General features: G+C 38.5%; 1 protein-coding gene across 2 annotated transcripts in view; it reads left to right on the forward strand.

Moving 5' to 3' along the window:
• The first annotated feature begins 349 nt into the window (after positions 1-349).
• Positions 350-15902, forward strand: part of LOC132771383 (WASH complex subunit 2-like) — a 38938-nt gene continuing 23385 nt past the window's right edge. For both annotated transcript variants that reach the window (XM_060769310.2, XM_060769311.2), the window contains exons 1-11: positions 350-555; positions 2299-2463; positions 3164-3229; positions 5818-5988; positions 7706-7799; positions 8232-8290; positions 8511-8555; positions 9991-10089; positions 12662-12749; positions 13696-13749; positions 15618-15718. In XM_060769310.2, coding sequence (XP_060625293.2) covers positions 430-555; positions 2299-2463; positions 3164-3229; positions 5818-5988; positions 7706-7799; positions 8232-8290; positions 8511-8555; positions 9991-10089; positions 12662-12749; positions 13696-13749; positions 15618-15718 — 1068 coding nt within the window. In that variant the 5' untranslated portion in view covers positions 350-429. The remainder of the gene's footprint in view (positions 556-2298; positions 2464-3163; positions 3230-5817; positions 5989-7705; positions 7800-8231; positions 8291-8510; positions 8556-9990; positions 10090-12661; positions 12750-13695; positions 13750-15617; positions 15719-15902) is intronic.

Here is a 15902-nt window from a genome sequence, read left to right on the forward strand (position 1 = left end):
TATCCCCTGGTAATTTTCTGTATATGATTATGAAAGTATTATTTAGTGTTGCAGAACAAATACAGCTAAAATGCAGAGTTTGTCCCCCTTCCCCCATGCCAGAAATGACACTGAAATCCCTAATCCCTCTTTCTTCCTTCCTCCCTCCCTCCTCGGCAGCATCCCAAAGGGGAAAACTCCTGAATAAAACTAATGATTTGCTAGTGCATGAAAGGGGAAAATACAATGTCAATGACAGGGCAGTCTTCTCCTCGGAAGTCGCCTGCCAAGGAAGCGAAAGGAAGCGCGCCTCCCTCTACCCTTTCCTAGCTCTACAGCAGCTCTTTGGAGCCGGCGCCTGGTCACGTGACCGCAGGGCCCAGCATCAGCTGACTGCTGGCTGCCCTGCTCTCTTCTGCTACTGCTGCTGCTGCGCCTTCTCCTCTCGCCATGTCTTCTTCTGCCGCCTCGATCTTGTCAGAAGCCGAGGCGGCGGCGCTGCTGTGGGAGCGGGCCTGGTCCCTTGAGGAGGTCCGCGCGGGAAGCCAGGGCTGGTCCTTGGCCGCAGATGCCGGGGTAAGGCCGGGGAGGGAGGCCCAGAAGGAACGCAGGCTGGTGCAACGGGACTCCAACTCCCAGAAGCCCCCGCCAGCGCGTCTAATGGCCAGGAATTCTGGGAAATGGAGTTCAAAACACCAACCTATGCAGGCCTGGTCTCTGCTTCCATAGCAGTCCCTTTTACCGGAAGTTAGATTCAAAGAGCTTATAATTGGTTATATTTGAAAGCAAGGTTGCCACAGTGTTTGTGAAAATGACGCTCGACCTAGGAGCTCAGAATAATGGTTGGCTTCTTCGTTTATTATTATTGTTTTCAAAAACCCCAAGAGCCCCAAACAGGAGTTTAGGCATATATCTAAAATAATAATAGTAATAAGAACACTTATTTTATATTCCGCCCTATCCCCCCAAGGGGACTCAGGGTGGATCACAGTACACATACCCAGCAAACATTCAGTGCCGTTTTGGATAGACAATACAGAGACAGACAGAACAGAAGGAGGTATGTTGTGTTGACATCAACGTCCAGCTTTTGGGCACCTTTGGAAAGTTGTGCTCAAAATCCAGCCACAGGGGGATGCAGTTACTCCATTCTCTATGAAAAAGAGTCATCGGGACTTCCACCTTCCTTTTGGTCACCTGACCTTTTCTGATCTTTTTCTTTATGGTGTCGTAAAATACCTCCCCTGCATGTTTTTAGTGGTACCTAATTTCTCTAATTACAGCACAAGCTGTTTTCGAACTGCTTAGGTCAACAGTAAGCTGGGCTTGACAGTCGGCAGCTCACACTGACCTGGGGCTTTGAACTGGCAACCTCGCCTAAGGATTTGTTTATACTATTACACAGCGTATCACATGACAACCTTTCATTTACATATATTTTATAAATATGTTGTTTATTGCTTATTTCACATAGACTCAGAGGTTTCTCATTACGTTTACATAACACACCTATACACTGCAACCAACATCCTAACGTGTCGCGGCACACAGTTTGGAAAGCTTTGGTTTATTGGGCAACTGCTGCTGCTATTCAACTCATAAAAGTCAGAAATTCTGGAGCTCAGTAAAAATACCTGGATGGTAGACTGAATACCAGGTGCTGTAGGTATTATTATTATTATTGCTTTTAATGAATTATTTTAAATGCTGAGAGCCACTTTGTGTCTCAGTCAAACAATGGGATGTATTATTATTATTATGAATAATGATAATAATAATAATAAATTATATAGCAGAATTTTTGATGCTTTGCCAAAAAAGGAAAATATATGAGCATATACACAGGGAGAGGGAGAGTGGGAAAAAACTGGCAGAACTACTATTTCTTCCTAACCTAAGAAAACCCTGGGAAATTCATTGGGTCATCTTAAGTAGGCAGGCAGCTTGAAGACACACATATAAACATCATTAAACCTTCTGTTTTGGTTCTGCATCTGACAGAACCTAATATTCTGTTAGGTCCATTCCTGTCAGCATTACAGGAACTTACTGTTCCTGTAATGCTGCTATATTCTAATAACATGTGAGTGGTGTATAGATAAAAACCCAAGGCATTGCTGTTTCTATTGCTCTAATCATCTCTCCCCCAATAATATAAAAAAGTGAATGCTATATGGATAAAACTAACGCTGTTCTGTACAACCTTTGTTCTAATTCTGTCTCTTCCGGTCTCTCTCTATCCATCATGTGTCCTTGAGGACGTCTGCTGCATCTCCTTTTTCTCATAGATGCTCATAGATTATTCTTATTTTTCTATAGCTTTTGCATTTTCTACAAGAGTTTTCCCAGCAAACAATATCTCGGACTCATGAAATCAAAAAGCAACTGGACAGACTGATCCATGAAACAAAAAGTACTGATTGTCGCCTGCACAATGTCTTCAATGGCTTCCTCATGCTTTCAAATACACAGTTCATTGAAAATGTAAGTATGTTATAATCATGTGCTAGGCCGTGAAATTAAATAAACATCTGGTGTGGTATGAACATGTGGTATGGATAAAACTGCTCTTAATGAATGTCATCAGCCCAGTAGTCTTGGTCTTACAGCTTTGAAAACAATGATCTAGACATGTAATTGTTTGGTGGGTTTTGAATTGTTTAATATGAGGTAGTTCTCTCATTTTTTGGTTGCATCAAACCAAATTGGTTGCAGAAGCCAAATGTAAATATGGAAACTTAGTAATGGTAAGTGCTTTGAGATAGCATTTACTAAATTTTACACTAGTATTTCTTCATTTATTTCACCTTTAATTATTTATTCATTGACACCTGGCCCTCACTGTTACAGCTCTTCATGGTGTGTATTATTATAGCACATCTTATATCCAACTTTTCAACTTTCTGATACATTTTAATATGATCAAGAAAAGAACCAAGACTGGGTTTTGGAGAGGATACACTGTACCTATAGTAACTAAGATCAGTAGAAGACAGGCCAAGTTTGGTCCTGATCCATTACTGTTTGATTCAGAGTGCTCTCTTGATGTGGGTGAACTACAATTCCCAAAAATGTGAGTCAGCCTCCCCACACCTTACTGGCTCAAATATTGTGCTTGCTTTGCTTGTGAACAATGACTGCATGTGGTTTTAAAACAATTGAATATTTATGTTTGTATTTATAGAGAGTGTATGATGATGAAGTGGAGGAACCCATACCTAGAAGTGAACTGGGGGACAAACCAGAACAGGCAAGTGAATTGCTTTAAAAACTGTCTGTCTGTTGGTGACACTCGGTGTCTATGTACTGTGGTGAAAGTGACAAATTAAAATGCTAGGAGCATAAGAATGAAGAGAGGTATCACTGCCTTGGCTCTGCTTGTTACAGCATACCTACTCTTGACCTTGAGCCAAGTGTCTACTGAGGGCAGTGTACAAAAAAGAGCTTGATGCCTTGTAGGAATAATTGCATTCACTCAGTCGTGTAGATAACTGGTTTCCACAGTCTCAAAATAGGTAGGAATATCAAAATGAGAAACCTAATATATTGTTCATGTAAACTATCAATTTACCTGTATGATGGTAGGTAGGGGAGCAGCCACTTACCTGTCACATGAAGATCTTTTCGTTAAAATAACTGTCTCGAAGTAGCCCATTGGCTATTCAACTGGAATTAATTTATATACTGAAGTGTATATATAACCTGAATTAGATTCCGAGGTGGGAAGCGTGAATATTACTGGGAGAAGTGTCAACAGTTTAAGATACGCAGATGATACAATGCTACTAGCAGAAAATAGCAAAGACTTTCTGTCTGTTGAGGAAAGTCAAGGACGAAAGTGCAAAAGAATTGTTACAATTTAACATAGACAAAAAAAGAACCATAGATGATCCTTATCTTTAGATGATTTACTTCTAAGGTGATTGCAAAGGCATTGAAATAGTTTGTACATTGACTCAGTCATTAATTAAAATGGAAGATTAGTCAAGAAATCAGAGGACATTTAAGATTTCAAAATATAGCAGTGAAGAAAACAAATAAGATCCTCAAGTATAAAGAGATATTCAAAATCTGGATCATCTGTGCCACATGGTTCCATGTATTTTTTGTGAAGGTTGGACAAGGAAAATAGCTGAGAGGAAGGGCTGGAGGAGAGTTCTACCTATACAAATACCATGAATTGTCAAAAAGATAGATCCAAAAGCAAAACAAGCCTGAATTCTAGCTAGAAGTCAAAATGGTTAAACTGAGACTGTCACACCTTGCATATATCATGATAAATCATGACTTTTAAGAAAAGGTAATAATGCTTGGTAAGGTAGAAAGCAAAAGGAAAAGAGAAGGCTACATTATAAATGTATAGATTTGGATGTGGAGGCCATGACCCCAAATTGGCAAGACATTAAGAAGACTGTTACTTACTACGAGTGTATCTTGGAGGCCCTCTATTTTGCATTAAGTCAAAGACAGTTTGAGGGTAATTAACATCAACTGTGCATACTTAGAAAGGGATGTTCAGAACTTACATTTACAATGTGCTACTCAGTGTATGTGTAGCAGTACACTTATACATGTTTATGTCAACAGCATTATGTCAACAGCATTGGCTAAAGATAGATAGATTTCTGGGCAAAACCTGAAATTGCCTTTTCTTTCACATGAAAGTCTAAGTGGCATGGACCCTATATGTTTTCAATATAACCATACTCACTATAATCAGTGATTCATTGGGCCAGGACTTTTTCAACTCTGCCCCAAGTCTTCTACAACGGATTACAACCTTGGCCCAAGGCTTCTACAATAGAATATTTTGATCAATTAAAGGGATATCACTTTTTTCCTATTACAGGAGATATTGTTTAGAGTTTGTATGCCTATCATCATGGTTGTGGCTCATTAAATTGAATTTTAATTATTCTTAAATGTAATGGTTATTGGTAATTAGATTCTGTTAATTTCTCTTATAAAATTATTTTTTAAATGAATTCAGGTATATGAAGTTCTGAAGTTTTTTAATTAAATGGGAGGCTTAACAAACCAGCTTTGCTGACAGGTGGTTCAGGGACAATCATCTGATTCTTAACATCAATAAGTCCAAGGAGTTCATAGTGAACTGCAGAAAGAACAGTCCAGAAATCCAGCCATTGGTCATAAATGCAGACCAAGAGAGTAGGTGACCAGTTGTAAGTTCCTGGGTGTCACTCTTAAGGAGGATCTGATCTGGGCTGTTGGTTAAGAAAGCCCAGTGGTGTACAATCTGAGACTTCTAAGGAACCAACATCAGAATGAAAAACTGCTGTTGACTTTCTACTGCTGTGCTATAGAGAGTGTCCTAACTTACTGTACCTGCGCATGGTTTGTTAACTGCACAGTGGCAGATAGGAAAGTGCTCCAAATGGTCACCACTACTGCCCTCTCCCCTCTTTGGAAGAACTTTATAAGTCCCTCAGCCTTAAGAAAGCTTAGAACATTCTTAGGAATCCATCTCACCCAGCATATTCATTATGATTATGATTATGATTATTATTACCATCTGATAGACAATACAGGGTGACAAAGACAAACAGACTGAGAGATAGCTTTTACCCTAGAGCTGTAACTATATTGAGCTACATGGTTTCGCATTGATGTGGCATTGAAAGCCATGGTGGTGGGAGTATGGAGAAATGAGTGAGTTGTTTTGTGACATGTCCTGGAGAAAGCATTTAATTTCGTTGTACAATGTACAATGATAATAAAATTATTTTATTGTTTCCCCAAAATCCCAGTTCTTCTGTTGTACTTTCAAACACTATAGTCAGAAATTAACTGTCGAATGTATCGGTTTTGCTTCTAAAGGAGAAGACCCGTGAGCAGAAGGAAATTGATTTGATTCCCAAAATCCAAGAAGCTGTGAATTATGGACTGCAGGTTCTTGACAGTGCCTTTGAACAGTTGGACATCAAAGCGGGGAATTCAGACTCTGAAGAAGAAGCAAATGAAAGGGTAGAATTAATACTGGAGCCTAAGGTAACGGTCCTTGTATCTCAGGTTTGAATCTTCATCTGCACTAAAAAGAGAGCATAGCACAGCAGATGATCTTAGATCAGGGATAATTTGTTTTGAAGCTAGTGAGCTAAAGATGGGGAGAACATTTCACAATCTGAATCCAGACAGTGAGCCCTATTCTCAGGTTTCTAAGGTGTTCCTGCTTTTTCCCTATATTCTCAATAACCAAAAGACTTTTATAATTCACCTTATCATTTCCCCATAATCCGACGATGCCAAGTAATTGGAGCTATGTTCTTACATATAAACCCTGGGACATTTCATTTCTTTTAGTTAATTAATTTCAAAGTTTAGTATTTATACATGTAATGTCAGAGAAAATCTTGTTAATCTATTTTAAAACATTTCAAAGCCATTACATTTGATAGACTGAAATTATTTGAATTTTGTTTTAGAGAAATATTCCTGGCTTGAAAAACTGATACCTTAGTATTTTAAAACTAGTTTTTATTGTGTGAGTGGGTGTAAAAAAGTTGATAGGTTGCATTTGTATTTTGGGAATGTTGGTAAAGAAAGCTCATAAAGCAAAAAATTGCAGACCAAAGATTTGTATGACCCAGCCTTCTCTTGACATAGTGACCCACAGATGTATACAAGCAAACACTCTTATTTTCCTCAGCTGTTGATATCAAGTGTACTGCATCTAAAATTGGGAGCAATACAAGCCATCCAGACAAATACAAGCCATCCATTGTTAATTTTATCATCTGTGGTTTATTCTAATCCTCTTAAAGCAATCCAGTTGACAGTCTGAAAACAACCTCTTTCTCTTTCACCTGAGGAATTGAAAGGTTTTTTTAAAATATATAATTTGTTAGATAACATGTATCTTTTTAGAGGACCCCTCATCACTTTCTGGTTACCTGAGCCCCCAGCTTGTTATGATGGTATGGTTGATAAAGTCAGATTTAAAACTGACACTCAAGTATTCTTAAGTATGGGGGCCCCCTGGTGTCACAATGAGTTAAACCGCTGAGCTGCTGAACTTGCTGACTGAAAGGTTGGCAGTTCAAATCCAGGGAGCAGGGTAAACTTCCGCTATTAGCCCCAGTTCCTGTCAACCTAGCAGTTCAAAAACATGCAAAATGTGAGTAGATCAATAGGTACTGCTTCGGCGGGAAGGTAACAGTGCTCCATGCAGTCATGCTGGCCACATGAGATTAGAGGCATCTATGGACAACGCCAGCTCTTTGGCTTAGAAATTGAAATGAGCACCACCCCCCAGAGTCAGGCACGACTAGACTTAATGTCAGGGGAAGCCTTTACATTTTATTCTTAAGACTGGGATTTTCTTGATATTTAGTATGGCAGAAGGCAGCTTATTAATATTTTAGGATATCAGAGGTTTCCAAACATTTCATGTTACTGACACAGTTCAGTTTTACTTATAAACCGAAGATTAAACCAACACCTCTTAAGAGATATAAACACATCCATAAATTGTAATAAATTGCAGGGTGCACAATATATCTCCTGAAAACTTTTCATTTATATATTTAAAAATATATGATATATTACTTATTTCACATAGATTTTTCGTTAGATTTGCAAATTGTTCAGTGCTTATCTCTGAAAAAAGAAGTTTGATCTGTGTTGCAGATGTGGTATTTGTATATATATATACCATTCAACTTATGTGGTATACCATAAGAAAGTTTTTTTCTGTTTCTTTTTCCAGGATCTTTACATTGAGAGGCCTTTGCCATATTTAATTGGCTCCCAGCTTTTCATGGAGCAAGATGATGTTGGGCTTGGTGATCTTTCCAGTGACGGTAGGGCCTATTTTTTATTACTTAAGTGGAACAAAAGCTTTATGACTGCATATTTAGAACAGATGTAGACAATCTGGATGCCTTCCTACTACATTTTTACTGATTCTTGAAAATTACTCTTGCTGGCTATGCTAGAACTTATAGTCGTTAAAGGTTCAAAACATATAATGGATCCTGGGTTGTGTACATTTGTATTAAAAGAAGAGAAAGATAAGTTCGCCTAGTACTAGTTCTTTTCTGTTACTATATAATCACTAGGTGAAATTTTGGGGGCATTCAATAAATTGTGGGAGCAGGGACTTCCAGCCCCAAAATATCTATTGTACCTGTATTGAACTCTGATTTGCACAAAGTCACTTAGAATATGATCAATTAGATATTACATGCCTAAGTCTTATTTGAATTCATCTTTTTTTTTACTTTGTGGAACAGAAGGTTCAGTAGATAGTGATCGTGGGAGCATGATTGACAGTGAAGGAAAAGATGAAGAGGTAAGAAAATAAATCTTATCCCGAGTATTTTTGTCTTGGCTTCAAAACAAAGGAAAATAACACTTCATGGAAAGGGAAGGAATGAATGTGTTATCATGCTGGTGCCCCCCAGACTTTTGTCTTTAGTTTGATAAGATGATATAAATAAAGTATTTGGACATGCTTTAATTCTGCTTGAATATCCTTGAGGTTGTCTTCTGAACCTGCTTCTGTGTTTCAGGAACTGGAAGAATTTGGGGATGGAAGTGAGGATGATCAGAGAGTGGTAAGAAATGTACTCAATCTCCTATTCATTGTACTTTTATCTTAAGCGTAGATGACGGTGCGAAAAAGGGAAGTAGTGAAATAGGGCTTTGAGCATTAGGTCTCTAAAAATGGAATGAAAGGACAGATAGTCTCTTTGTGGCAAATGTAATAATGTCTTAAATTTTCTTTAAAAGAATGCAGGATTAAGTTTAAAATACACAATTCAGTTTTCCTGGTCTCACACAAATGAGTTTTCGCATCTGCACAGATGTCCTAGAACTGAGTAGCTTGATGGGAGCCTCCTCTTGCACACAGCACATATCCTAACCCACAAACAGTTATTCTCCCCCCACCCACCCCCAAATTTCTCTTTCTCTGCTGAATCACTTACCACACTTGGGTTAGTGTGCTGTAGTGTTGAATAGTTCTCTTCTTTGTTTCTTATCTCATGTTCTATTTTTTTCTAATTTCCCTCTTTACTTTGGCACTTTACCACTAAACAGAACCAACAGTGATACATTTCCTCAGTGCAGTTCCTGCTGCATACGTCATCTACCAAGGTGACCAAAGCTGCCTCTGTCTCATATTTAGATCTGAAATCAGAATGGCCCAGTTAAAGTCCAGATCTTAGTTTGAGTGTGAATCTGTGGTGAGACTTGAAAGTTGCTGTTCAGCAGTGTTTCATATAAAAAATGACAAAGCTGGAACAATTTACCCAAGAAGAATTAGCAGAATTATTTATTTATTTATTTATTCTGCTCTATCTCCCCGAGGGGGACTCAGGGCGGTTTCCAAGTGACATCACCAAAACATACAGAGTAAACAGCATAACATAAAATAAACAAAACAACATAAGCATAAAATTATCACAATAACACACACACATATATAAATAATCCTGCCTCTTCAGAGCAATTAAAAGGTCGAGCCGAGGTTAGTACAAACTCAAAATATGAGGAGACCGGGAAATTAAGTACAGTGCTGTAACAGGCTAACAGCAATAGCAGGTACAGGTCTGTGGCTGCTCATTTCCAGGGCCTATTGGAGGGATGACTGGGGTAATAGGTAGGAAGTATAAAGCCATATAGAATCCAACTAATAGAGAGTCTGAGGTGTAATTGCTCTGAGTCTTCTTGGAAACGTGTTAGTGCAACTAATAAGTGGCAGTTTGCTTTGTTTACATAAATCTCACAATAAAAATAGTTCGTACACATTACTGAACCTCTTGTAAGTAGTGGTGATACCAATTAAATCAATTTCAGTGGCAGATTATAATGAAACAAAATGGGAAAAAGTCTTAAGTGATTGAGGTAGGATACTTCCTGCAAAGTCACATATTGAGAAGCCACTCCCTGATAAATAATATATATGAAGTTGGATAAATATCACCAGAGAGAATATTGTTTTCTCATTGTGCTTCAGTATGAGATAAAGAATTTACCGTTTCCCCCCAGAAAGTAACATTGATAAGTGATGAAGAAGAAGATCTTTTTGGTGACTCTGAAAAGGGAGAAGAGGATGAAGAGTGTGACTTAGAACAAAATTCTCGAGTGGTAAGGAATTGTTGCATGGCATGTTTGAAAATCTATTTAGGAAAAACTTTCCATAGCAGTGTTTTTTAACTTGGGGTTCACTGAAATATTTCAGGGGATCCATGGGCCTGAACTGAAAAAAATCAATTTATTATCCTGAATTTCTATGACTTCTGACAGAAATCTAGCATTTCCTTCACTTGTGAATGTATTAAATTACAGTAGTATTCATTTCATATCACATTGTAGATGTTTTGGAAAAACTATTTATGCTCATCCATACTTTGAAATTATGGTAGTTGCTAGATCATGCATGATAACTTAAAGACATATTGATGTTCAGTGTCATAAAACTTATCTGCAGCCACATTCTGAGAAAGGATCTATGATTTTCACTTACTGGCAAAGGTTTTCATGTGATAAACAGGTTTAAGAACCCTGTTCTAAAGGGATTTTTTCTTGTTTTGAGCCTGGGCAAATCTGTTCAAAGCCACACTAGTATATTTGGATATTCTGAAAGAACCAGAATATGAAGTCTGTAGCTTGTTTAAAGCCGGTTATAGTGCCTGTGAATAAGAATATTTAGTCCTGCCTGATATATGACCAAACACAATGTTTGAATAGAAAGTATTTGTGTTGGTAATTACTTGTCATGCTTTAGCTTAAGGTAGGCATTAGAAACATCTGTCCTGCAAGTCAAATTTAGTCCATATGGGTTTCTCATCCAGGCAGCTCTCAATCCCCTTGTGGTCCTGCCCCCTCTCCTGATTGAGAAAAAAAAATCTTTGGAAAGTTTCTCTCTGTCTCTCTTTCTTCCTCTTCTGAGTGCTGATTCATTCACAGCTTCTGCTGATAAGAACTGTTATTCATTAGAAAAGGAATTGGAGCGTAGAAACAGCTACTGAATAATTCAGTCCTATGTATTGTTGAAGGCTTTCATGGCCAGAATCACTGGGTTGTTGCAGGTTTTTCGGGCTGTATGGCCATGTTCTAGAAACATTCTCTCCTGATGTTTCACCTGCATCTATGGCAGGCATCCTCAGAGGTTGTGAGGGCTGACCTCACAACCTTTGAGGATGCCTGCCATGATGCAGTCAGCACACACGCAGGTGCTGGCTCGCAAATAAATGTGCTGCTCAAACACCAGCTTATTTCTTAGTAGACTTCATTTGGGATGCTGTTTGAAAATGCTGGTCACTCCATATACATACAGCAGCTTGCCTTGCTTTGGTATAAATTGGTTTAAAGTCAGTAAGAATTCGGTAGCTGGGAGATGACCCTTCCTAGTTTCCCTGTCTTAGAATTAAGAATTTATTAAATACTATTTATTATATAATTGAGAATCAAGATTATTCCGTGTATAAACCTTCTTCCCAGTGACCATTTCCTAATATATGAGAGGTCTTAAATTCATTTTTTCATTCTTTTATCAATCCTTTTTTTTCAAGAAGATCACCCTCCACATTCACAAAGATTAAGGGTGCAGGACCCTTGCAAAAGTGGAAAAAACATGAATATCTTAAACCCCCAAACTGCATATCTAACACACAAAAAGGAACAGTGCAGTAATTTCCAAACATTGAAAATGTGGATTTTATTGGTTCTTCCTCCTTATGAAGACTTGACTTTAGTCCTTGTGTGCACACATGTTATCCTTTGTGACTTGACAAAGGTGCCAAGTCAAGATTGGATCAGGGACAAGGGAACAGATCTTACAAAATCAATCCAAAAATCTGCTCCCTTCTTCATATACACAGATAATAGTCTGCACAGCTGGAAGGAAAAGAAAGGTAGAAGATCAGGCTGCTGAAAAGGAGATATAGCTGTGAGGAAGGAAGAGAACACCAAAAAACAACCCAGAAAATTGCTGGGAGTAGTTTTCTGGGTTGCTTTTTAAAGATCCATGTCCACGCTCCCTATTCAGCAGCACTGTCTATCTGAAAGCAACCTATTCCCTTGTTCCTGTCTCTAGTCTGATCTGGGCTTGGCATCTTTTCTCCACTCAGCTTGTTTACTAAGCAGGAGATGTACTCGAGCATTTGGTGAAGCACAATATTTAATAGAGATTTACCTTGTGTTTCCAGTCTCTCAAGACTTGCAGAGAGACTGGAAACGCCAGGTAAGACTTATAAATTCTTGAGAAATATATAGAAGATCAACCTTGGAGGTTGCAGCAAATAATCCACAAAGGATCAAATCCATGAAAGGCAAAAGTACACAGGACACTGTAAAAAAAAGAAAAACCGGATTTAAAAAAACCACCACTATTTTGTTACCTGGAAGAACACCTCTCTGGAAATCTCTAGTTCCTCCAGCACAACTCTGTAGTCACCTTCACCGGAAGTTGCCAAAAAAGTCACATGGGAGGACCTAGCAATTCCTAGAGAGGTGTTCCAGTAGAATGTGTCCATAGTCAAAGCCATGCCCACAAACGTGGAGGACTGGTTGTACTTTCAGAGCTCGAAATATGTATGCTTTCCAGGAAAATAAATGTATCTTTGTAGCACCTTTTGAAAACTGAGTTACCTAAAATTAGAATTAAGAACCTTTCCATGTTTTCTTTCTCCTGTTCTTCCCCATATGACCACTTTAGAAAAACAAAAGGCCTACGTCATTTACAGATGAGCTTGCAACTCGTATCAAGGGACCCATGGCAACTGAATCAGAGGAAGAGCAATTGTGTAAGTTGGGATTCAGTTATTTTTCATTTTGAAGTAATATTAAGATCTATTTATATGTCAGAAAATTTTCTTGGGCCATAAATGACCATTGTCATTTTTTGCATATACCCTCAATGTTCATCAGATGGAACTAAACTTCTCCATTGCACTACGATGGAAAGAGCACTATCATAACCTCCTTAACCACAGTTCCAATGTGGTCAAAGAGATTTTGTTGCAGATCCTTCAACAACAAACCAGGGATGAGCTTGCAGCACGGCCTAGTTTGGAGGAAGTCAGCAAAGCCATTGTATAATTTTTGTTTGATTACATTTGGTTTAATTTACTGTATTTTCTGGTGTATAAGACTACTTTTTAAAAACTCTCAAAAGTTGGGGGTCGTCTTATATGTCAGGTGTTGTCTTATAGGACGGTGCTGAAACTTCCAAGCCGGACCGGAGAATCTTTGGTCACCGCATATGGTGGGGGGAGCTCAAAAACGGTTGCAGCCTCATCCCCACCGTATGCGGCCACCGTATGAAAGCAGGAAGGGTTGAGCTGTACAAGTACAATAGAAGAAAATCCACTCACCAGGATTCATGGAAAGACGTGATCGCCCGATTGCCCTGTATCCTATTATCGTACTTCCTTCTCTGCTTCTCAGATCTCGCTCCTGAGGTCTGCAGTGAAGTGGTTCAGGCATGCATGTCTAAGATCTGAGAAGCAGAGAAGGCAGTACGGTAATAGGAAAATTACCATATTGAAATCAATGTGATGTTTTTAAATTTTTTATTTGGTGTGCATTGATCCCCTAAATGTGTGTGTGTGTGTGTGTGTGTCTGTATGCATGTGTATACTTGTGTTTATTATGAATGATCAAATGTAGCTTTTTGTTGTTGCTGTATGTTTACTCATACAGTAAAAAGAAGAAAATTGATGTATTATGCTTTTCTCCTTAAACTATTAGCATATACGAAAAGTAGGAGAAATGTGGCTGAAAAGGAAGATGTTTCATCAGATGGTATGTTGTGCACATTCTTGATGTGTTTATCATTCTTTGAGATAATGGAGCAGGAAATTATGGGGGACATTACTGATTCCTTTTTAAGTCTGATTTTCATGTTTTAACCTTGGGGAATGCAGCTATAGTGTAAAAGTACCTTTATCCTTTTATTTATTTCTTTTTAAAGAAAGCATGTGAATAAATTTATGCAGTATTTATATGTAAGTACTAGCTGCCCCTGCCATGCATTGCTGTGGCCCACATGGGGGTTCTGTGTGGGAGGTTTGGCCCAATTCTATTGTTGGTGGGTTCAGAATGCTCTGTGATTGTAGGTGAACTATAAATCCCAGCAACTACAACTCCCAAATGTCAAGATTATATTTTCCCCAAACTCCACCAGTGTTCACATTTGGGCATATTGAGTATTCGTGTAGAGTTTGGTCCAGATCCATCATTGTTTGAGTCCACAGTGATCTCTGGATGTAGGTGAACTACAACTCCAAATACAAAGGACACTGCCCACCAAACCCTTCCAGAATTTTCTGTTGATCATGGGAGAACTGTGTGCCAAGTTTGGTTCAATTCCATCGTCGGTAGGGTTCAGAAGGCTCTTTGATTGTAGGTGAACTATAAATCCCAGCAACTACAACCCCCAAATGACAAAATCAATTTTTTTGAGTGAAGGACATACATTGGGTTATTAGGTGTCTTGTGTCCAAATTTGGTGAAAATTTGTCCAGTGGCTTTTGAGGTCTGTTAATCCCACAAACAAACATTACATTTTTATTTATATAGATTTTTGTAAGTATGCTTAGAAATTATTGTGGAGCATAAAACCCTAGTTGTCCTATCTGAACATCATATGTTCAACATTTTCATAGAATCATAGAGTTGGGCCCAGGACAGAGCCCTGTGGCACCCCACTGGTCATTTCTCTCCAGGATGAAAAGGAGCCATTAATAAGCACCTTTTGGATTTGGACAGTAAATTCCCAATCCACCTAACAGTAGTATTGTCTAACTCACATTTTACTACCTTCTTTGTGAAAATGTCAAGGGGAACCTTGTCAAAGACCTTACAGAAATCAATATATGCTACATTCACAACGTTCCCTTCATCTATGACACTTGTGACTCTCATTTTTTTAAAAAGAGATAAGGTTAGTCTTCCACAACTTGTTTTTGAGCCATGCCAGACTAACCTTATCTCCTTTTTTGATTCATTCATTATTATATAAAATATGTTGTCATCCTGTTGTTTTTTCATTTGTAGGGAGAAGCTGAGGGAGGGGGAGGTCTCTTGATTTTTTTACAAGATGTTTTTAGGTCTTTCATATTCTTAATAGAGTGGTTGAGTCTGCAGTGCCCTCAGAGCTAGTTTTGCAATAGAGTTCTATAGGGTAGGAGACTCATATGGGGGGGGGGGAGTATTTAGTAAGATACCAATTATACAAGTTCTCCCACTTAAAAAGATGAGAGAGGCCTGTAATTGACATCATAAGTAGACCTCAACTATGAGAGACAATATGAGAAAACACATCCAGAAAATCACTTTGTCTGATTTTTAATTAAATTAATTGCAAATTATGGTGGAAAATAAGTATTCGGTCCATAACAAATCTCAATATTTTCTTATATATCCTTTACTGGCAATGACAGAGGTCAAACATTTTCTGTAAGCCCTCACAATGTTGGCACACACGGTTGCTGGTATGTTGGCCCATTCCTCCATGCAGATGTCCTCAAGAGCAGTGATGTTTTGGGGCTGTCATCTGACTAAATACTATTTTCCTATTGTAACTAGCTTCCTGAGAAAGGTGTGTTGATACAGATGTATATGTGTGCACAGGCTATATAAACACATCTATGTATATATTCTATTCATAGATGATGATATATTTAAGCCCCCCAAGTTGACTGATGAAGATTTCCTGCCACCTAAAGAAGGCCTCTTCGGTGGTGGGCTAGGACTTTTTGACAATGATGAGGTTTGTATCTGATGAAGATTCCTGTTCAGTGTCCCACCAGATCCATTGTCTCCCTGCTTGCTGGTTTGTCAGGCGACCAGTCCCCAAACAATGTTGCAAAATAGACCCTTTGTAGAATTAGCAGACACTGCTTAGAACCCCAACTCTGAGCTGGAGAAGATTTCCAAGAATTCTGCTTCAACTG

The sequence above is a fragment of the Anolis sagrei genome, chromosome 3 (assembly GCF_037176765.1).
Source record: "Anolis sagrei isolate rAnoSag1 chromosome 3, rAnoSag1.mat, whole genome shotgun sequence".
NCBI classification, from domain to species: Eukaryota; Metazoa; Chordata; class Lepidosauria; order Squamata; family Dactyloidae; genus Anolis; species Anolis sagrei.